The 15,815-nt window shown below is 36.6% G+C and overlaps 4 protein-coding genes across 11 annotated transcripts; 2 read left to right on the top strand and 2 right to left on the bottom strand.

The window, feature by feature from the left end:
• Nucleotides 1–484: 484 nt before the first annotated feature.
• LOC125222224 (pumilio homolog 23-like) lies at nucleotides 485–6,326 on the top strand. Of its 6 annotated transcripts, XM_048124728.1 has the most exons (13): nucleotides 563–621; nucleotides 1,418–1,438; nucleotides 1,504–1,700; nucleotides 1,794–2,157; nucleotides 2,360–2,659; nucleotides 2,861–3,028; nucleotides 3,122–3,265; nucleotides 3,611–3,730; nucleotides 3,813–3,998; nucleotides 4,334–4,482; nucleotides 4,631–4,813; nucleotides 4,980–5,416; nucleotides 5,667–6,326. In XM_048124728.1, the coding sequence occupies exons 3-13, from the start codon at nucleotides 1,552–1,554 to the stop codon at nucleotides 5,747–5,749; spliced, it is 2,283 nt and encodes a 760-aa protein (XP_047980685.1). In that variant the 5' UTR covers nucleotides 563–621; nucleotides 1,418–1,438; nucleotides 1,504–1,551; the 3' UTR covers nucleotides 5,750–6,326. The 6 variants fall into 6 exon arrangements, with proteins under 6 accessions (XP_047980682.1, XP_047980686.1, XP_047980685.1 ...); XM_048124725.1 differs by having other exon boundaries at nucleotides 485–621; nucleotides 1,418–1,700; XM_048124729.1 differs by lacking the exon at nucleotides 1,418–1,438 and having other exon boundaries at nucleotides 534–621.
• Nucleotides 6,327–7,128: 802 nt separating this feature from the next.
• Nucleotides 7,129–10,579, bottom strand: LOC125223675 (F-box/WD repeat-containing protein 7-like). The gene is made up of 8 exons (XM_048126929.1): nucleotides 9,977–10,579; nucleotides 9,688–9,871; nucleotides 9,498–9,616; nucleotides 9,276–9,381; nucleotides 8,522–8,736; nucleotides 8,304–8,346; nucleotides 7,749–8,002; nucleotides 7,129–7,658 (listed from the first exon to the last, which is right to left on the bottom strand). The coding sequence occupies exons 1-8, from the start codon at nucleotides 10,156–10,158 to the stop codon at nucleotides 7,235–7,237; spliced, it is 1,527 nt and encodes a 508-aa protein (XP_047982886.1). The 5' UTR covers nucleotides 10,159–10,579; the 3' UTR covers nucleotides 7,129–7,234.
• Nucleotides 10,580–10,739: 160 nt separating this feature from the next.
• On the top strand, nucleotides 10,740–12,990 carry LOC125219048 (transcription elongation factor SPT4 homolog 1-like). 3 transcript variants are annotated; one of them, XM_048120904.1, is made up of 6 exons: nucleotides 10,740–10,898; nucleotides 11,283–11,408; nucleotides 11,515–11,606; nucleotides 11,725–11,780; nucleotides 12,314–12,375; nucleotides 12,677–12,990. In XM_048120904.1, exons 2-6 carry the CDS (start codon nucleotides 11,298–11,300, stop codon nucleotides 12,725–12,727), a joined length of 372 nt encoding a protein of 123 aa, XP_047976861.1. In that variant the 5' UTR covers nucleotides 10,740–10,898; nucleotides 11,283–11,297; the 3' UTR covers nucleotides 12,728–12,990. The 3 variants fall into 3 exon arrangements, with proteins under 3 accessions (XP_047976861.1, XP_047976862.1, XP_047976863.1); XM_048120905.1 differs by having other exon boundaries at nucleotides 10,772–10,898; nucleotides 11,287–11,408; XM_048120906.1 differs by having other exon boundaries at nucleotides 10,786–10,898; nucleotides 11,280–11,408.
• A 276-nt stretch (nucleotides 12,991–13,266) lies between these two features.
• Nucleotides 13,267–15,017, bottom strand: LOC125218017 (uncharacterized protein At2g23090). Its single transcript, XM_048119609.1, has 3 exons — nucleotides 14,840–15,017; nucleotides 14,688–14,734; nucleotides 13,267–13,593 (listed from the first exon to the last, which is right to left on the bottom strand). Exons 1-3 carry the CDS (start codon nucleotides 14,910–14,912, stop codon nucleotides 13,474–13,476), a joined length of 240 nt encoding a protein of 79 aa, XP_047975566.1. The 5' UTR covers nucleotides 14,913–15,017; the 3' UTR covers nucleotides 13,267–13,473.
• Nucleotides 15,018–15,815: the final 798 nt, after the last annotated feature.

Below are 15,815 nucleotides of genomic sequence, written 5' to 3'. Positions count from 1 at the left end.
GCACCTATTTTTATTATAATGAAATATCTCATTATAGCAGGACAATCTAAAAAAAATACGACTCACTTACGATATGACAGAGGGAGAAAATATATATTGAAATGGAATAAAGGTTGGAATTGAATGAAAATAGAAATGAAATTTCATCTTTTTCTGAATTATGTTTGTATTTTTATTCATCCATTCATTCCATCATAGTCACTAAACAGCTAAATAGAATAGAAGTAGGGTGGGAATAATGATGTTAGTATATTGATTTATTCACTATAATTGGGTTAGTTTGATTTGCTTGACTTGATATGACTAATTAAGAAAAAATTTGGATTTTATAATTATATTTTGAGCATATAAAGATAATTTTCTTTTACAAAATTAGGAAATTAAATAGATTTGTAGTATTGTTTTTTGGAAGTACAATATTGACAAATAATTTAATGAACATAAAATTTTATGTTAATGACAAATTGTGGTTCTAAAAATAATTGTAAAATTTAATTATTTTCGACTAGGTTTTTAGAGAGAAAACCAGAGAGAGGCTTACAATTTTTACATCGCCGATTCTCCACCTCCGTCGCCGCCGCTGCAAATTCCGTCGGCCATTAACTCCCCTTCTGCATCCAAGTTAGTTTTTTCTTCTTCATTTGTTCATTTCAAATAGTCAAATTGAATTGAAGGCTCGATTTTTATTCTGTTTTTTTGCTATTGAAGTTAGGGCTCATTTTTTCGGTAAACTAGGGCACATATTAATGAATAGTCTGAACAAAGGAGGCTACTTTAGTTTGCTTCGATCTATTTTATTGGAGATTGTTGTTGATTACTTATCTGCTGATTATTTGGATGTGAATTGATGAGAGTCTCTCTGGCTAGAGCAGTAGTTATTTGCGTAGCGAATTGAGCTTGAGCTCTAATAAAACTTGGCTCGGTAATACAGTAGCTAAAACGGTTATTCGTTGAATCGAATTCGAGCTCATATCTAACTGCTAGGGCTAGCTGGAGCTCAAGTTGAAGCTCGACTTGGAGCTTAAGCTGAGCTTGTGGAGCCTGCTGGTATTCAGCTTGGCTCGGCTCGGCTCAGTTCGTGTACAGAATGTGTTTTGTATTTGTTTGAAAATTTGGTTTTTAACTGAACCGAACAGAAAGTTTACAGTTTGGTTTGGTTTGGTTTCGTTTCACTATGCTAAACTGTTTGATTTGGGTTGAATTTATGAATCCAATTTGTGTTTGTGTTTTTCTGGTTCGGTGTGGTTTGAAACCGAACCACCTGGATGCTCATCCCTAGTTATGTTTGTGGTTGTGAGTGTGCTCGTACATGAATGAAATTAGTATCTTAAGTTGCCATTTTTGTTTGAATAAATAGTACTACTACTATTACTGAAGACTTTAGCTCAACTAATCACAGTTTTTATGCATGGTTTAGGGCTGTGTGTTGGAGAGAGTGGTATGGTGTCTATTGGTTTTAAGGCATTGCCATTGAGAAACAATAAGTCACATAATTCATCTCAGGTCGGCTTGATTACCGACGAAGGTAAAACTTCATTTACACAGAGGAGAATGGGCAGGAAAGGAAGCAAGAAAGATAGTGGATTTCACAGGAACGATTCAAACAAGAATGAATCTGGTGGTGGACCAGGTGCAATGGGAAGTGCTCGGAAATTTTCACAGAACACCGGAGGTTCAGAATCTCAAGCGTCGTTTGTTAGGTTGCTTTTCTTGGTTTTGGGATTTAGTCGTGTGCTTTTTTCATTGTGAATGTGTCTCATGTAGATGCATTATTGTGAATGTTTTTGTTGTAGAAAGCAAGTTGATCCAGAGACAGCTAAGTACTTCTCAGAGATTACAAATGTAATTGAAGGTACAGAGGTGGACGTGGAGGAGCGATCTGTTATATGTGGTACTGCTTTGGAAGAAGCTAGAGGCAAAGAAGTAGAGCTGGCAACTGATTATATTATTAGCCACACTATGCAAACACTTCTTGAAGGCTGCACGTTGGATCGGCTTTGTGCTTTTCTTCGAAGCTCTGCAGACGAATTTTCTCAGATTTGTATGGATAGGTCCGGTTCCCATGTAGCTGAAACGGCCCTCAAATCTTTGTCCAGGCACCTTGAGGATGACGAGAGCCACTCTATCATTGGAGAGACATTAGCCGTATTATGCGAGGTATTGCTATTGCCAGAGTCCAAGGAAATGTCATATGCTTAAATACCTTTACTCTTGGGATCGGTTATCGTTGATATGAAGTAATAATTGTCTTGCAAACAACGGAAGATACATTTCCTTTGAACTAAAGAGCTAGTTGATAGCATCTGCAACATTCGTATCAAGTATTTAAATGGTTTCTTTTTTATATTCTTCATACCAGGCAATTGTGACAAATGCTGTCGATATAATGTGCAATTGTTATGGATCTCATGTCCTGCGGAGACTTCTTTGCCTCTGTAAAGGAGTTCCCATGGACTCGCTGGAATTTCATAGCACAAACCCGTCTGTCGTGCTGGCAGAACGTTTGAATTTGCGATCATCTCACGTAGACAGTCATAACGCACCACAGAACCAGCCATTCCCAGATCAACTAAAATTTCTCATATCAGAAATGGTCAATCCTTCAAGGGCAGACATTGCAATCCTACAAACTAATCAATATAGTAGTTTGGTTCTGCAGGCAAGTACTTGCTATTGTTCCATTTTATTGCACAGGAACGGTGTTGACATGTTAATATAATCGAACTTTTAATGCAATAGCTTTGTATCATATGTAGTTATGCACCACCGTTGTTATCCATTACTATTATGTGTGAGTTTGTGCACTAGTTTCTGTATCAGCTTGCTTAAATCTTATGAAAGACACATTTTCAAATGGCAGACTGCGTTGAAATTATTAGCAGGACAAGAGGAGGATCTGTTCCGTTTAATTCCCATTCTCCTTGGCTGCCCTACTGATGCTGCATCAGAAGAAAGCTTCATAGAAGTTAAGACAGCTAAAAAGGTTCGGCGTTTAGTGGAAGAAAATGCATACAGTCATTTGATGGAGGTAACAACTTAGCATGATTCACGTTTGGGACATGTCATTTTGCTCTGTACTTATTACCTTTCCTCCTAAAACTTCTATCACCCATTTTTGCAGGTCATCTTGTCAGTGGCCCCTGATACAATTTATGATGACATATTCACGAAAGTCTTCAAGAACTCTTTATTTAGATTGTCGTCACATTTCTGTGGAAACTTTGTCATACAAGCATTGATATCTCATGCAAGAAGTAAAGAACATGTAAGTTGAGTAACTATTGAAGCTTCGATAGCAAGCTTATATTCTGTGAAGTTATAAATCAACAAGTGTAGTTACTATATCTTCATAATTTTGATTGTCAAATTTCTTCAAACAATGCCACACAGAATTGTTGAGACAAATACTGTAGGAGTGAGAATACTTTAAAATTTGCAAAATTTACTGACAATGTCATACTGAAGTCTTTATATGGAAACCATCTCTATATTTAGCAATTCAATGATGTAACTTCACAAAGCATGCCACTTTTTTTTTTTAATCTTAGTTCTGCTTGGAGACTTTCAGTTTTGTTAGTGGTTTAATATAAATGAATGTGTTTGGCTCCAGATAAAGTTGATATTTGAGGAACTGGGGCCGAAATTTAGAGATCTTCTCGAGTTGGGAAGGGCGGGAGTTGTGGCGGCTCTTGTTGCTGCCAGTCAAAGACTTCAGGACAATCAGCATGAGGTATTCTTTTCATTGGATTGGATACAGCTCCCATGCTCTTCTCATTGTTCATTAACTCTGGTTCTGTTATTTTTTCTGACAGTGTTGTCAAGCCCTTGCTGATGCTGTTTGTTCAAGAGACGATTCTTCTGCGTGCATTATTCCACGGCTATTATTTCTCGACAATTACCTCTATTCGGCAGATAAAGAAAACTGGAGTTGGCCAAGTGGTTTTAAAATGCATGTTTTGGGCTCTTTAATGTTGCAGACGGTTTTCAAGTATCCTAGTGTAAGTGGCTTTTCTCTAATCATATTTTCAAATTGAATAACAGAGGCAATCTTTGGCCGTTTAAACAAGCCTAACCAGCTAATTATATAACTTCATGATGATATAAACTTATAGCATGACTAGTGTAAGTATCATTAAGACAGATTAATGAATACAGAGCTAAGGTTTCTATATCTGTTGGCCCACAACTTGTCTTGCTTGATTTTCTTGTTGTCATTTTAGACATCTCAAATGTAAATTTTTGTGTATATAACTGTTCACGCCATGTATTATTTCTTTTTATATGTTTTCCTATGTTTAAAACGCAATACAATTGGTTTCTTTCTGTATTACAGGAATTCATAAAAGCATATATCACCAGCATCACATCTTTAGAGGATAAACATGTTCTAGAAGCAGTAAAAGATCCTGCAGGATCCCGTGTTATTGAGGCTTTTCTCGTTTCAAGCATCTCCGCCAAGCAAAAGTACAAGATAGTTGCCAAGTATGATGAGAAGCTTCCCCATCTGTTCTGTTACCCTAACCCCCTCATGTTTTACTGTTTTCATTCAATGCACAATCCTCAGTGGTTTGACGTTTTTTTTTTTTTAATTTTGTATGTGATATTAATCATAAGTTCTTGATAATTGAAGGCTTCGGGGACATTTTGGAGAGCTTGCTGTTCTTCCATCGGGCACATTTACCATCGAGAAGTGCTTCAACGCCTGCAACTTGTCTATGAAGGAAACAATTGTATCGGAACTGTTACCTTTCCAAGCAGAACTGTCTAAGAGTAGACAGGGCCCGTATCTCTTGAAGAAACTTGATGTTGAGGGGTAAATATATACTTTACTTTTCTAGATTGCATGCCCCATCTCGATATATTTCATCTTGATCGTGCTCACGTCTTCCTAACTTCACATCTTTTAAATTTGACGAGCAAGTTACATATCGTTTACTTTGTTGATATTAATGAACCTTATTGCGTTGCTTTGTTTATAGATTTGCAAGACGACCAGATCAATGGAGATCCAGACTAACTTCCAAACAATCCGTCTTCAATGAATTCTATGAAGCATTTGGACAAAAGGATGCCAAATCTTCTCGAGCCGGAAACTTCCTTTCTGATTCTTATAAAAACACTCAAGCGGAAAATTTCAAGGGCATGAGGAAAGAAATAGATGATGGCCTTTCTTCCGGTTTTGTTACGAAATCTGGCACTCCCTTTCTGGCTCACCAGGGGTCTACCAAACCGAAAAAATCAGGGGATCAGAAATCGAAAACCCGAGGTTTCCCTCAAGACAATGACGAGTTCTCCAAAAGCAAAAGCAAAAAGCTTAAAACGTCAAAAGATGGAGAAAGTGCTAAGAATGAGAAGAAACGGCGCAAGAAAGATGGATCGTCAGAATCTTCTAACAAGAAGCTGAAGGCTGGGATCAGTGATTAACTCAATCTACTCTTTACATATATGGATGGTTCTCACAATTTTGTTTTATTAATTTCACATTTTGTACTCTTTTTTTTTCACATCGAAGAAATGGAATCAAACTAGATGAAAAGCTCTTGTATACACATGTCTAAGCTAAGAATTACACAGAAAAGCAAATTGCAGCTACATCAAAATTTGTTGCAATCCTAAGTTGCAACAAAGCAGTCCTATCCTAGAAGATTCTAATCTGCCTAAGACAGGTACTATCTTCTCCACCCGATGCTTTCGACACTCATCCTATGGACGATCAGACCTGGCACAAGAACACAACACATCTGAGTGAAACTTCATACCGAGAGGAAAAAGCCTTCAACATTTTTGGGAGTTAGGTTACTTATTCTGCGTGGGATTTGATCTGCTCGGAGGTATTCTTCTGAAGCTCGACTTCTCCTCCTTGTATGGATTCTTCTGTTTTGCATCCAAACCCTGTAAAGACTCTGTAGCCGAGGTGGATGCACGCCCTCTCTCCAATAGGAATCTCCCGGCTCGAGCTCCTTGCACGTTGGAATGCAGAATCAACGCCAATGCAAGAAGCAACGAGGCCACCACACTCAGGTTCAACTTCATATCTGATCTGATACAATAACGATGGAGTTTAGCTTTTGTAGTGAGATTTAGAAGAGTGTTTGAGCTCATCCAGTCTATTCATATATATTTATATGCATATGCGTGTGTGTGTGTGTGCAAGATCTTGTTGGAATCATATGCATGTTGGATCATGTGATGTTTGTTTGACTATCATGTTGTGAGTCTGACTTACAGATTAGTTCTTACAGCTTCGGTGTTGGTCATGTGATTGAGGCACGTGATCATGTATTAATCCTGCCAAATTTATTAATCTAATCTCTGTTTTTAACTTTTGGTGAATGTCAGTTTTTAGTTGTATTTTATGATTTTGATTGAAAAACACAGCTTCTTATTTGTTTCATTCATTGTTTGATACTACCATCTCAAATAATCGCAGCAGTTAGATCTTTCACAGTTGTTTTTAAAAGATTTTTTATTATGTATACTTTTTAAGTGAAGAGTGATGTGTTTTTTCTTCAATCTCTTATTTCATGTTATACATATGTAATTGATGACGATCTTCAAAAATAAAATATCTGCAACTTGTAATGTATTGACATAGGATTCGAAACATTAAATTATGATTGGGCAAAAATCATTTTAACATGTTTTCTATATATCATTAAATAATTTAACTTGATATTTAACTTGATAATAAAAAATTCTTATCATATGCAATTATTTCCTACATTATCTAGGCTGGTTGACTGTTGAGAATTCACAATGATTACGAAAAAGGTATTGATAAGGAAAATTATAGGAGTACTAAAATAAACTTTCTAATACACATTTATTTTGATGATTTATTAATGCCAAAAGTCTAATTAAAGAATTGAATTAAGATATAGTATTTGTAAATAATTATTGATTAGTACTATGAAAAGAGTATATTTCTAATTTTCTATCATCAAATGTGATAGCAACTTCCAAACAGTGAGCTCATTTCTCCCTTGTTCAATTCTTATTCCACAAGATTAATGTAGCAGATGATCTTCTGCATCGACAAAATGGCGGTGACAACACTATTTGAGTGCCCCGACAATACACGAGCCAAGGCTGACCGAGATTAAGCGGTATCACAGCCAAGAGGATAAATAAGTGCAATGCAAAGAGCTATTATTTGATTGCATGAGACAAAAATACAGCATTTACAGTCTAAAATTGGGCTCACATTACTAAAGAAATCCGAAAAATTCCACATTCACTCTTCCCAATCTACTCGTTCCAAACTAGCATCACCAGACTGAGGATCCCAGAATTTGGAAACAGCAGAACTTGCTGCAGCAGGTTCACTCAGATAGTTTGTAGCATTCTTGAAGTCCCTGATGAGGACTGCGGTCGATTCTGGGCTCACAGCACCAGCAGTAACGATTCTACACCCATCAACAGCCAGTGCTGAGCATCCATACACTGGTTCTCTATCTGGAGCAGAACAAAGCAACGAATTTGTCTGTCTGCCAGTATCGACATCCCAAACATTAACACACTCATCATCTGGTCCACCTGTCACGATTTTGTACGAATCCATGTGTATGTGCTTTATAGGGCCAGCATGTCCGTTCAGTTCAGTAGTTGGTGCTACTTTACCCGAATCCGAAACTCTCCTGATATCCCATAGATTTCCTCTGCCAAGTGCCAACAAGTTGCAGATATTTATCGGTTAATTATCAAGTTCAGATGCAACTTGTAAATTTTCAATAAGGAAAGCTCATCACCTGCTAGTGGAACCGACACAGAGTAGAGATTTTGAAGGCAACAATTCAAATGAATGTATTTTTACTTGCTGGGATACTGTGAATGCTTTACACATTGTTCTCAAATCAACTGCTGTTACAGAAGGCCCAGCAGCTACATACAGAAGTGATTCATGGCATCTTATACCCACAGGTGCAGCAGGTACAGAAGTCATTCCCACACAACACGAGGTACGACTAGAAGACGATGCTGTCGTAGTGTCCCAGGCCCTAACCTATAAAAGGGCATAATGATTGATTGTGATGCATATAAACTCACAATTGATTAAACTACGTAGCATACATGACACAGTTCACAGATCCACCATATAGTGTTTAGAGAAATTTAGGTATTAATCACAATTTCATGGGATCACAAACTAGGTAGTAAATAATATTCTTCTTTCTACAACATAGGAAAGAGTAACACCTAGAATAGAAAACTAAACTATATACAACATAAATAAAAAACAACTCCAACACTTGATGTGCAACACGAAAACTGCAAACAAGAAATGCTGACCAACACGGATATACCTTTCCGTCCTTTGAAATGCTGACCAACAGGGATGCTTTGTGCCTATAACGAGACAGGAGAAGTTCATCAAAGGTAATGCTGATAGTTATAACTCACAAACAAAAAACACTGAAATCCTGGGAAGCTTTATGGATATTGGATAATAATCACTTCTCCAGTTTGTGGGTTAGAAATATGAAAAGAAATATAGCAACTGCAAAGAGAACAAAAGGCATACCCAGCCACTGACATAAATGGCACAGCCTTTTCATGCCCATAAAGTGTGGCCTTCAGAGCTTGCTGGCCTCGATTTCCAGATGAGTTGATAGACCAAAGGCGAACTGTACCATCTTCACCTCCACTAGCGAATATGTTCCCAACACTGCCGCCCAATAGTTTATCCGAGAGGGCGAGCACTGGGCCAGTATGACCTTTGAAGCATCGGTTCCCTCCCTAAGTCAAAATCAGTACTTGCGGGGTAGTGTCAAACATCAACAATGAATTTGTATCCATTCATCAACTACAAAATTTGCACCCAATTTCCAGGATGATTGGATTGGGGAGGGAGTATTAAGTAGACTAAAACCTAAAATACTCAAATTTAAAGGTATACATGCAATAGGATCAGGTTATCTTTATATCTAATAATGAAAAAGATTCCTATGAATATCAAATAATGAAAAAGATTCCTAAGAATTGAAGATAGAGTTGGATTTGAGGAGAGAGTTCTTATTAAGGATGACCTTTAAATCATTTGGAAAAAATAGTTGCAATAGGATCAGGTTATCTTTATATCTAATAATGAAAAAGATTCCTATGAGTATCAAATAATGGAAAAGATAATCTTTTTCATTATTTGATATTCAGTTTTGCAATTCCATTTAAGTCTTTTATCCATATGATTTAGTCAAACAGTTTGTCTGCATCAATTTAGCTAATAGATTGAGGGCATCAGTCTCCATACTTGACATACATATACTATTTTCCAATACCTTTGACCACAGGCGAATTGTATGGTCACTGCTTGATGTCAACAGAATATTATCATCTCGTTCGGACTCATTTTGACACATATTTGCCTCTGCACGAGAATACAATCTGCAAACACAACAATTTGGTTATAAAAAACTAAAAATATTACATAAAAAATTGAATTTGAAGAATCTGTGGTTTGATGCATAGTTTGTTAAGAGAAGAAAAAAGAAATGAGCAACCTGATAGAAGTAACTCTTGCATTATGGTTACCGCAAACTTGAAAACAGAAGCCTTGTGGTGGTATAGAAGTAGCTTCATGCACAAGCTCATCAGTCCTCAAGGAGTATAGTGATGGACCCTACAATTCAACAAACTAATTCAATCATGATGAGGCTAATGCTCTAAATGCTATCTTAATAGGATTCGCACCTGGGAGAATATAATGTCGTTTTTGTAAAACAGTAAATGGTGTGAATGTGATGGATTTCCAGGAAAATAAGATTCAAAAAGCAGAGGATCAGCATATCTAAACTGGTTCAATGCAGTGTGCCTACGGAGATATGCTTCTCTATAGCTGGATTCTGCTTGGCGCACAACATGCGGCCACTCTCGCCTGCAAATTTCAATTGATTATAGAAACAATAAAATTCACAACCCAGCTCTGCCCGTTTCCAATAAGTTGACAATAAAATTGGAAAATTGAAGAAAAAGAGGCGACCTGAAGAGTGATTGCCATATGGAATCGGAGTAAGCGGCTCGATTGAGGTATTTGCAGGACATGGAGATGTTTGAGACATCTCGGAGGCTGAGGTAACTCGCGCAGTGACCCAAACAATCCACACTCAGATCAGTTATGGCGGTGGAGCTGGAGGTGGAGGTGGAGCTGGAGGTGAAGCTCATTTCGATTCCGCCCCCAATTTCGCAATCACACCCAATTTGATACCCTAACCTGCGGTTCCTGACCGTTGTTCGGTTTAGGTTCTAAAATCTCGGAACCGAAACCGTGCCGGTACCGCTAGTTCCGGGCGGTTCCAGACCGGACCGCGAAAAACCGTGAAACCGAGCCAACACCGCCGGAAACCAGTGGTTCGGAACCGTGAAAAACCGGCGATTTTGAAATCCAAACCGGAACCGCGAAACACTCTCGCGATTCGATACCGATTCAACAATTTTCAAAACCGGAACCGGCGGTTCCAGAACCGTGGGCATGTCTACTCGGAGGGTTCCTCAGCCAAAATATGGGGTATTGCACTGCCACGCGCCCCGTCTTGTCGGCTAATGAGGAATGATCGTGAAACCCCCTAATTGGCATGTGAGTGGGCTTTGTTTTGCCCAGCGTACTCTGTTCTCTAAAAATAAAAATTTTTGTAATAACATAAGTTTTAATATAAAAATTAAAAAAGTAAAAAAGAGATAAAAAGAAAAGTGTGTTAGTAAAAAATGAGTTTCACCTCTTTGAATAGATATTTATATTTTTAAGAAATGGACTAAAAAGGAAGTCGAATTCTCATAAATATTCCAGAAACTTCTCAAGCCAAAATCATAAACAAAGTTGGAACCTCTAAATCGTCAAATCCCTTTCAATTAGACATTGTGACCTTGTAATACTGCTTCCAGCATTCGATTGAAACTTGTTCAAGGTAATTTATTGCATAATTTTACCTTCTTGTGAATGTATTTTGTTTGTGAAGATAATCAATTTTTGTGGTTTTATCGTCTGATCATATTGCCCATCAAGTGTTCGAAGAAATTCGTTAGAGGGTTATTGCAGATTGTCTTGAGAAATTTGTACTGTATTTTAAATCTTTACTCGAAAAGATTTCACATAATTATGTGTTTATGCTACGTTTAGAATAAACGAAGAGAAATTATGGTTAATGTCCAAGTATTGATGTCTGGAGTGGAAAATGAAGGAAAAACGAGAAAGCTGTCTCTGTTTTCCTCTTTTTATACGGATGAGATAATCTCTTTACAAATTCACAATGTGATTGCAACTAATTTTGTGTTTATGCTATGTTTAAAAGAAAGGAAGGGAAATTATGGTTAATCAGGGAGGAGGAGGGTCGGTAGCTGTGGCGCAAATACCAACGAGCTTCGGACATGAGCTGAGAGCTTGCCTTCGCTGCCGGCTGGTCAAGACCTATGACCAGGTTGGCTTAACCTCCATGTGCAGTCACTCCTATGTTTTTTCCTCTGCTTTTACTGTTTCTGTTGATCAATTGTTATTAGTCTAATATATTTACGAATTTCTGGCAGTTTAGGGAATCCGGTTGCGAGAACTGCCCCTTCTTTCAGATGGAAGATGACCATGAAAGAGTTGTTGACTGCACAACCCCCAATTTCACAGGGTGTGTTTCCGTTCTGAGTTCTGAGTTTTCCTCTTTGCCTGAAAAGAAAAGCTTGATTCAAAATTAGAACCTCGTTTAAAAATCTACTCCGGAACTTTCACTCATGTTATTTGAACAGGTTAATATCTGTCATGGACCCGACTAGGAGTTGGGCTGCGCGTTGGCTCCGCATTGGTATGCTTCTTTACTTGCTACTTGTCCTTTAAATACATGAAATCTTATTATTGTTGTTACTTGTTAGATGAAATATGTGCTTTTATGTATACATGACATGGGGTGCTTTGACTGGTAATATATCCTTGTCCAGTATTCATTTTACTGTGCTTGAGATTTTCATTAAAACATTTTTGCCACACCCTGCATGCTGATTGCATGACTTTCATCAAAATCCTAATTCTGACTGCAATGTGAAGCTAGATTTTGTTAATAGAACACTCGCTAGATAATGAGTTGTTAGTAGATGAAAGGTGTTTTCATTGTTGAAATTTTCTGAGGTTGTCAGTTCTTTATCCAAGATTCATTTGGCGTAGATTTATATGCTTTTGACTGCATAGTACTTATATTCTGAAAATGTACATTTCCTTACATGTGTATTGTTTGATACATATGATGATGTTTTAAATACACTTGTATATTTGTTTATTAAGATAAACTATGGGATTTTGATAATTTGAATTGCTATGGATCTGTTGGAACAAACTATTCAGGAAAATTTGCGCCTGGTTGCTATACGCTTGCAGTCTCTGAAGCACTGAATCCCGACTTGCAGGTAAGCTATTAACATCCACGTTAAAATCTGGCAGTCTTACGTTGTTGTTACAAGTGATACATTATGTCGATGGGAAGAAACTTATGCGTTGTGTTATGTGCCAAGAATGTTTTATCTCTTTCTCATTAGTATCAACAACTATAATTCGAATCCCATCTTGAATCTGAAGCTCTTCATTTCTGTTTGAATCTGCACTCAATTCTTTTCGAAATGCGCTTTCCGAAGATCAGTGATTAATTTTCAGGTCTAGATGAAATATAATTTAGAGCATACTTCTGATTCATAGTGTTTTATTGTGCAGAATATTTGTGAAGAAGAGCACGTGCCATATGTTCCTCCAAAACGTGTCTGACTCGCTACTCGACCGTTGTTTCCTTCTGATCTTCCCTTCCCCCTAATCTAGCTGTTTAATATGTTCACCCTCTACCCAAAACAACCCCCAAAAAAGTGAAAACAAAACAGAATTTGTGCTTTGTATATGGACGAATTTATGTGGGGATTCATTTTGTCTGTTTTTATTATGTGGGTTTGTAGTTTTTGCAATTTGAGAGGTTGTGTTGGACAATTTCTCAAAAAGTACTAAACTGGAATATATATCAAATTTATCCTTATAAATGTTCCTCTTCTCTCCAAATTCCAAATGGATAGTTCACTAGTATGCATGATATCAGTACTTACTATAGTATAATTTATTTCTTTAGATACTTGATTTATGAGAGAGACTTTTAATTACAGAAAATATTTGGAAAAAAAAGTGTTCCAGTCTTTAAAACAAATGAATTATAGTAAATTTTTTACTTATATAGAAGAGTGACTATGTGAGTGTGTATATCTTTTAGTCGATTTACAAGTTACAAGAGACAATTGTTATTTCAAACTCAATATTGAACCTTACTGCGAATTTGTCACAAATTTTTATAATATTTTAATAATGTCTCAACAATACAAAGAGAAGAGATGATTGAACATATTATATAGTATAGTGTTTCAAGTAACTCAAACCATCCCAAGTTTAGAACAGTCATCACATTAAACACATCGATATATTATCAGCAACAGGTACCAAAACATGTGTTTGGTGATATAATAAGCTTCGCATCATTTCTTGAGGTGGGGGAAACAAGTGAAGAGGTCGGCTTTCGGATGCTTTGCTTCAGCGTGCTCCTTGCATTTCACCTCTGACGTGGTGCAGATAAATGTTTGCATACAAACCTTGCACTGCAAACAAGATTCGAACCAGTATAGATTAGCAAATATGGTTGCAAAACAATCTATATCAAAAGAAGGAAAATAAGTCTGGGAGACGAGCAGCATATAAGCAAGTTCATGGCCTTTCGTGTGGTAAAGTTATGTGATGAATGCAGAATGTGCGTCACTGTGTTAGCTCATGTACGGCAAAGAGGTTATCTGAATGTAAATATTCAAGAATAAACGACATTCTAGACATCTGATTCAAAATAATAGATCAGCCTGCTAAACTGCTAATACCTGACTGACATGCATATTTCTCATTGAAGACTATAAATTAATTCATTTCCGCAAGACAAATTCCATGCGAACAACTCTTTTATGATCGCCTAAGACATGGGAAACAGAAATCACTTGGTGTTCTACGTTTAGTGCTCACATCATTAACGGGCAATGCAATTCACAAACAAATCATGCCATCTCCATTACCACCAAGTCATGTTTACTATTCAAGATAGCGTTTTTATTCATCATTAAGTTATCTCAAATTTTAGAGATAATCAAGGGTTTAAGAATATCCCAGCTCCCAAGTTTCAAATCAATCTTAGCAAACACCAACTTAACATATACTACTATTTGTATCCATCTATGTTAATCATATATCATAAACAACCCCTCAAGGATGAATCGGGATTGGTCGTGACAAAAAAAATCTTTCTTACTGTATGTGTTCAAACTTCATCAAAAAGCAGTGAAGCCACCACTCCATCTAATTCTCAAAATGAGTACTTTAATCAAAATCACAAGACCTTTATTTTTCTCTCCACAATCTAATAATCAAACATTCAAACATCTCCTCTTTGATAATCCGAATGAAAGCAAGAACTATCAGTTTAAATCACACACTTGCACAAGATCGAGAATCAAGTGTTACAAAAGTCGCTCAATTTAACACCAAACAGAAAGGGGAAATGAACAAAAAAACTACCCCAAAACAACACAAGTTCAGAACAGAAACTAAAAATTCTGGAAATTGGGGATTTTTGAGCTAAAATCTGGAGATGAATAAAATAAATCAACACAAACCAGAAAAAAATTGATAAATAAATAAAAATTGAAGGAACCTGGATGTTCATGGCCTTCTTGTTGGCCTCGAGTTGACTTCCGGCACCTGAACCAAACACGCAAGTTTCAGTATATCCATCTAATTACCGATTCCGATCATCCAATAGATATAAAAGCAAACAGAAATTGAGAAATAAAATGGAATATATACCCTTTGCGCCTTTCATTTTCTCCAGATTCTTTTCCCGAGCCATTTTCGTTTTCTGCGCATTGCCTCCTCCCATCGCTTCTCTCTCCTTGAAGCCTACGCGGAAAAGCCCTAAATTCTGGAAATTGGAAACCCTAATTGAATGAGAGAGATGTATAGCGATATATTATGAGCAAGGGTATGAGAAAATTAAAGGGGTTGATTTTTGGTAAATAAAAAATTGATGGTTTGTTGGATTTAAAAATTATTTCAAGAGAATACAATTAATTAACGTAATACCGTGTATGAAATAATTTATAAATTATTTATGATTTACCACAATTTAATTTAATTTAAATATATTTAAATTTAACCTATATCAAAATTTTAAGGAACCATGTATTTTTATTGATTGAGCAAAGATTATTGTCGTAGCATTCGATGTATATATAAAATAAAAAAATAATAATAATAATCAATGTATATACCATATTAAGGATTAACAATTTGCACATTTAACATAAATTAAAGGTTTTAATTATGCCGTTGTTACCGGTAGATAGGGCTAGGGGTGGTTCGGTACGGTATACCGTACCGAGAGTGTCATACCGTATATCGTACCGAAAGTTACGGTATGACAAAAACCATACCGATACCGTACCGTAAGTTTCGGTATACCGGAGTTCGGTATACCGGAAATTCGGTATGGCAGTTTTCCATACCGTTACCATACCGTGTTATCGGTATACCGTACCGCATTTCGGTATACCGTACTTTTGCGGTATACCGAACTGCGATATGACATTCCGATATACCGTTGTACCATATTTTGCGGTACGACATACCGTTATACCATTATACCGTGAAAAAATCTATTATATCCAAAATATTAAAATAAAATCTAGTTTTCAACTACTTCAAAAAATAGGGTTCCCAATTTTGATTCTTTTATTTTTTGTATAATAAAAATTCTTATTTTTTAAAATTTAGTTTAAATATA

The sequence above is a fragment of the Salvia hispanica genome, chromosome 4, assembly GCF_023119035.1.
Source record: "Salvia hispanica cultivar TCC Black 2014 chromosome 4, UniMelb_Shisp_WGS_1.0, whole genome shotgun sequence".
NCBI classification, from domain to species: domain Eukaryota; kingdom Viridiplantae; phylum Streptophyta; class Magnoliopsida; order Lamiales; family Lamiaceae; genus Salvia; species Salvia hispanica.
This window is presented reverse-complemented; position numbering and strand designations above follow the sequence as displayed.

Coding starts and splice junctions, on each gene's coding strand:
- LOC125223675 (XM_048126929.1), bottom strand. CDS start 10,158: ATGAGCTTCACCTCCAGCTCCACCTCCACCTCCAGCTCCACCGCCATA. Junction 8,737..9,275: donor CAATTCGCCTGTGGTCAAAG/GTATTGGAAAAT, acceptor ATTTTGACTTAG/GGAGGGAACCGATGCTTCAA. Junction 8,347..8,521: donor CCATTTATGTCAGTGGCTGG/GTATGCCTTTTG, acceptor GTCTCGTTATAG/GCACAAAGCATCCCTGTTGG.
- LOC125222224 (XM_048124724.1), top strand. CDS start 1,405: ATGCATGGTTTAGGGCTGTGTGTTGGAGAGAGTGGTATGGTGTCTATT. Junction 3,029..3,121: donor CATACAGTCATTTGATGGAG/GTAACAACTTAG, acceptor CCATTTTTGCAG/GTCATCTTGTCAGTGGCCCC. Junction 4,483..4,630: donor AAGTACAAGATAGTTGCCAA/GTATGATGAGAA, acceptor TGATAATTGAAG/GCTTCGGGGACATTTTGGAG.
- LOC125219048 (XM_048120904.1), top strand. CDS start 11,298: ATGGTTAATCAGGGAGGAGGAGGGTCGGTAGCTGTGGCGCAAATACCA. Junction 11,409..11,514: donor TGGTCAAGACCTATGACCAG/GTTGGCTTAACC, acceptor AATTTCTGGCAG/TTTAGGGAATCCGGTTGCGA. Junction 12,376..12,676: donor CACTGAATCCCGACTTGCAG/GTAAGCTATTAA, acceptor TTTATTGTGCAG/AATATTTGTGAAGAAGAGCA.
- LOC125218017 (XM_048119609.1), bottom strand. CDS start 14,912: ATGGGAGGAGGCAATGCGCAGAAAACGAAAATGGCTCGGGAAAAGAAT. Junction 14,735..14,839: donor GAAAATGAAAGGCGCAAAGG/GTATATATTCCA, acceptor TGTTTGGTTCAG/GTGCCGGAAGTCAACTCGAG. Junction 13,594..14,687: donor AGAAGGCCATGAACATCCAG/GTTCCTTCAATT, acceptor TCTTGTTTGCAG/TGCAAGGTTTGTATGCAAAC.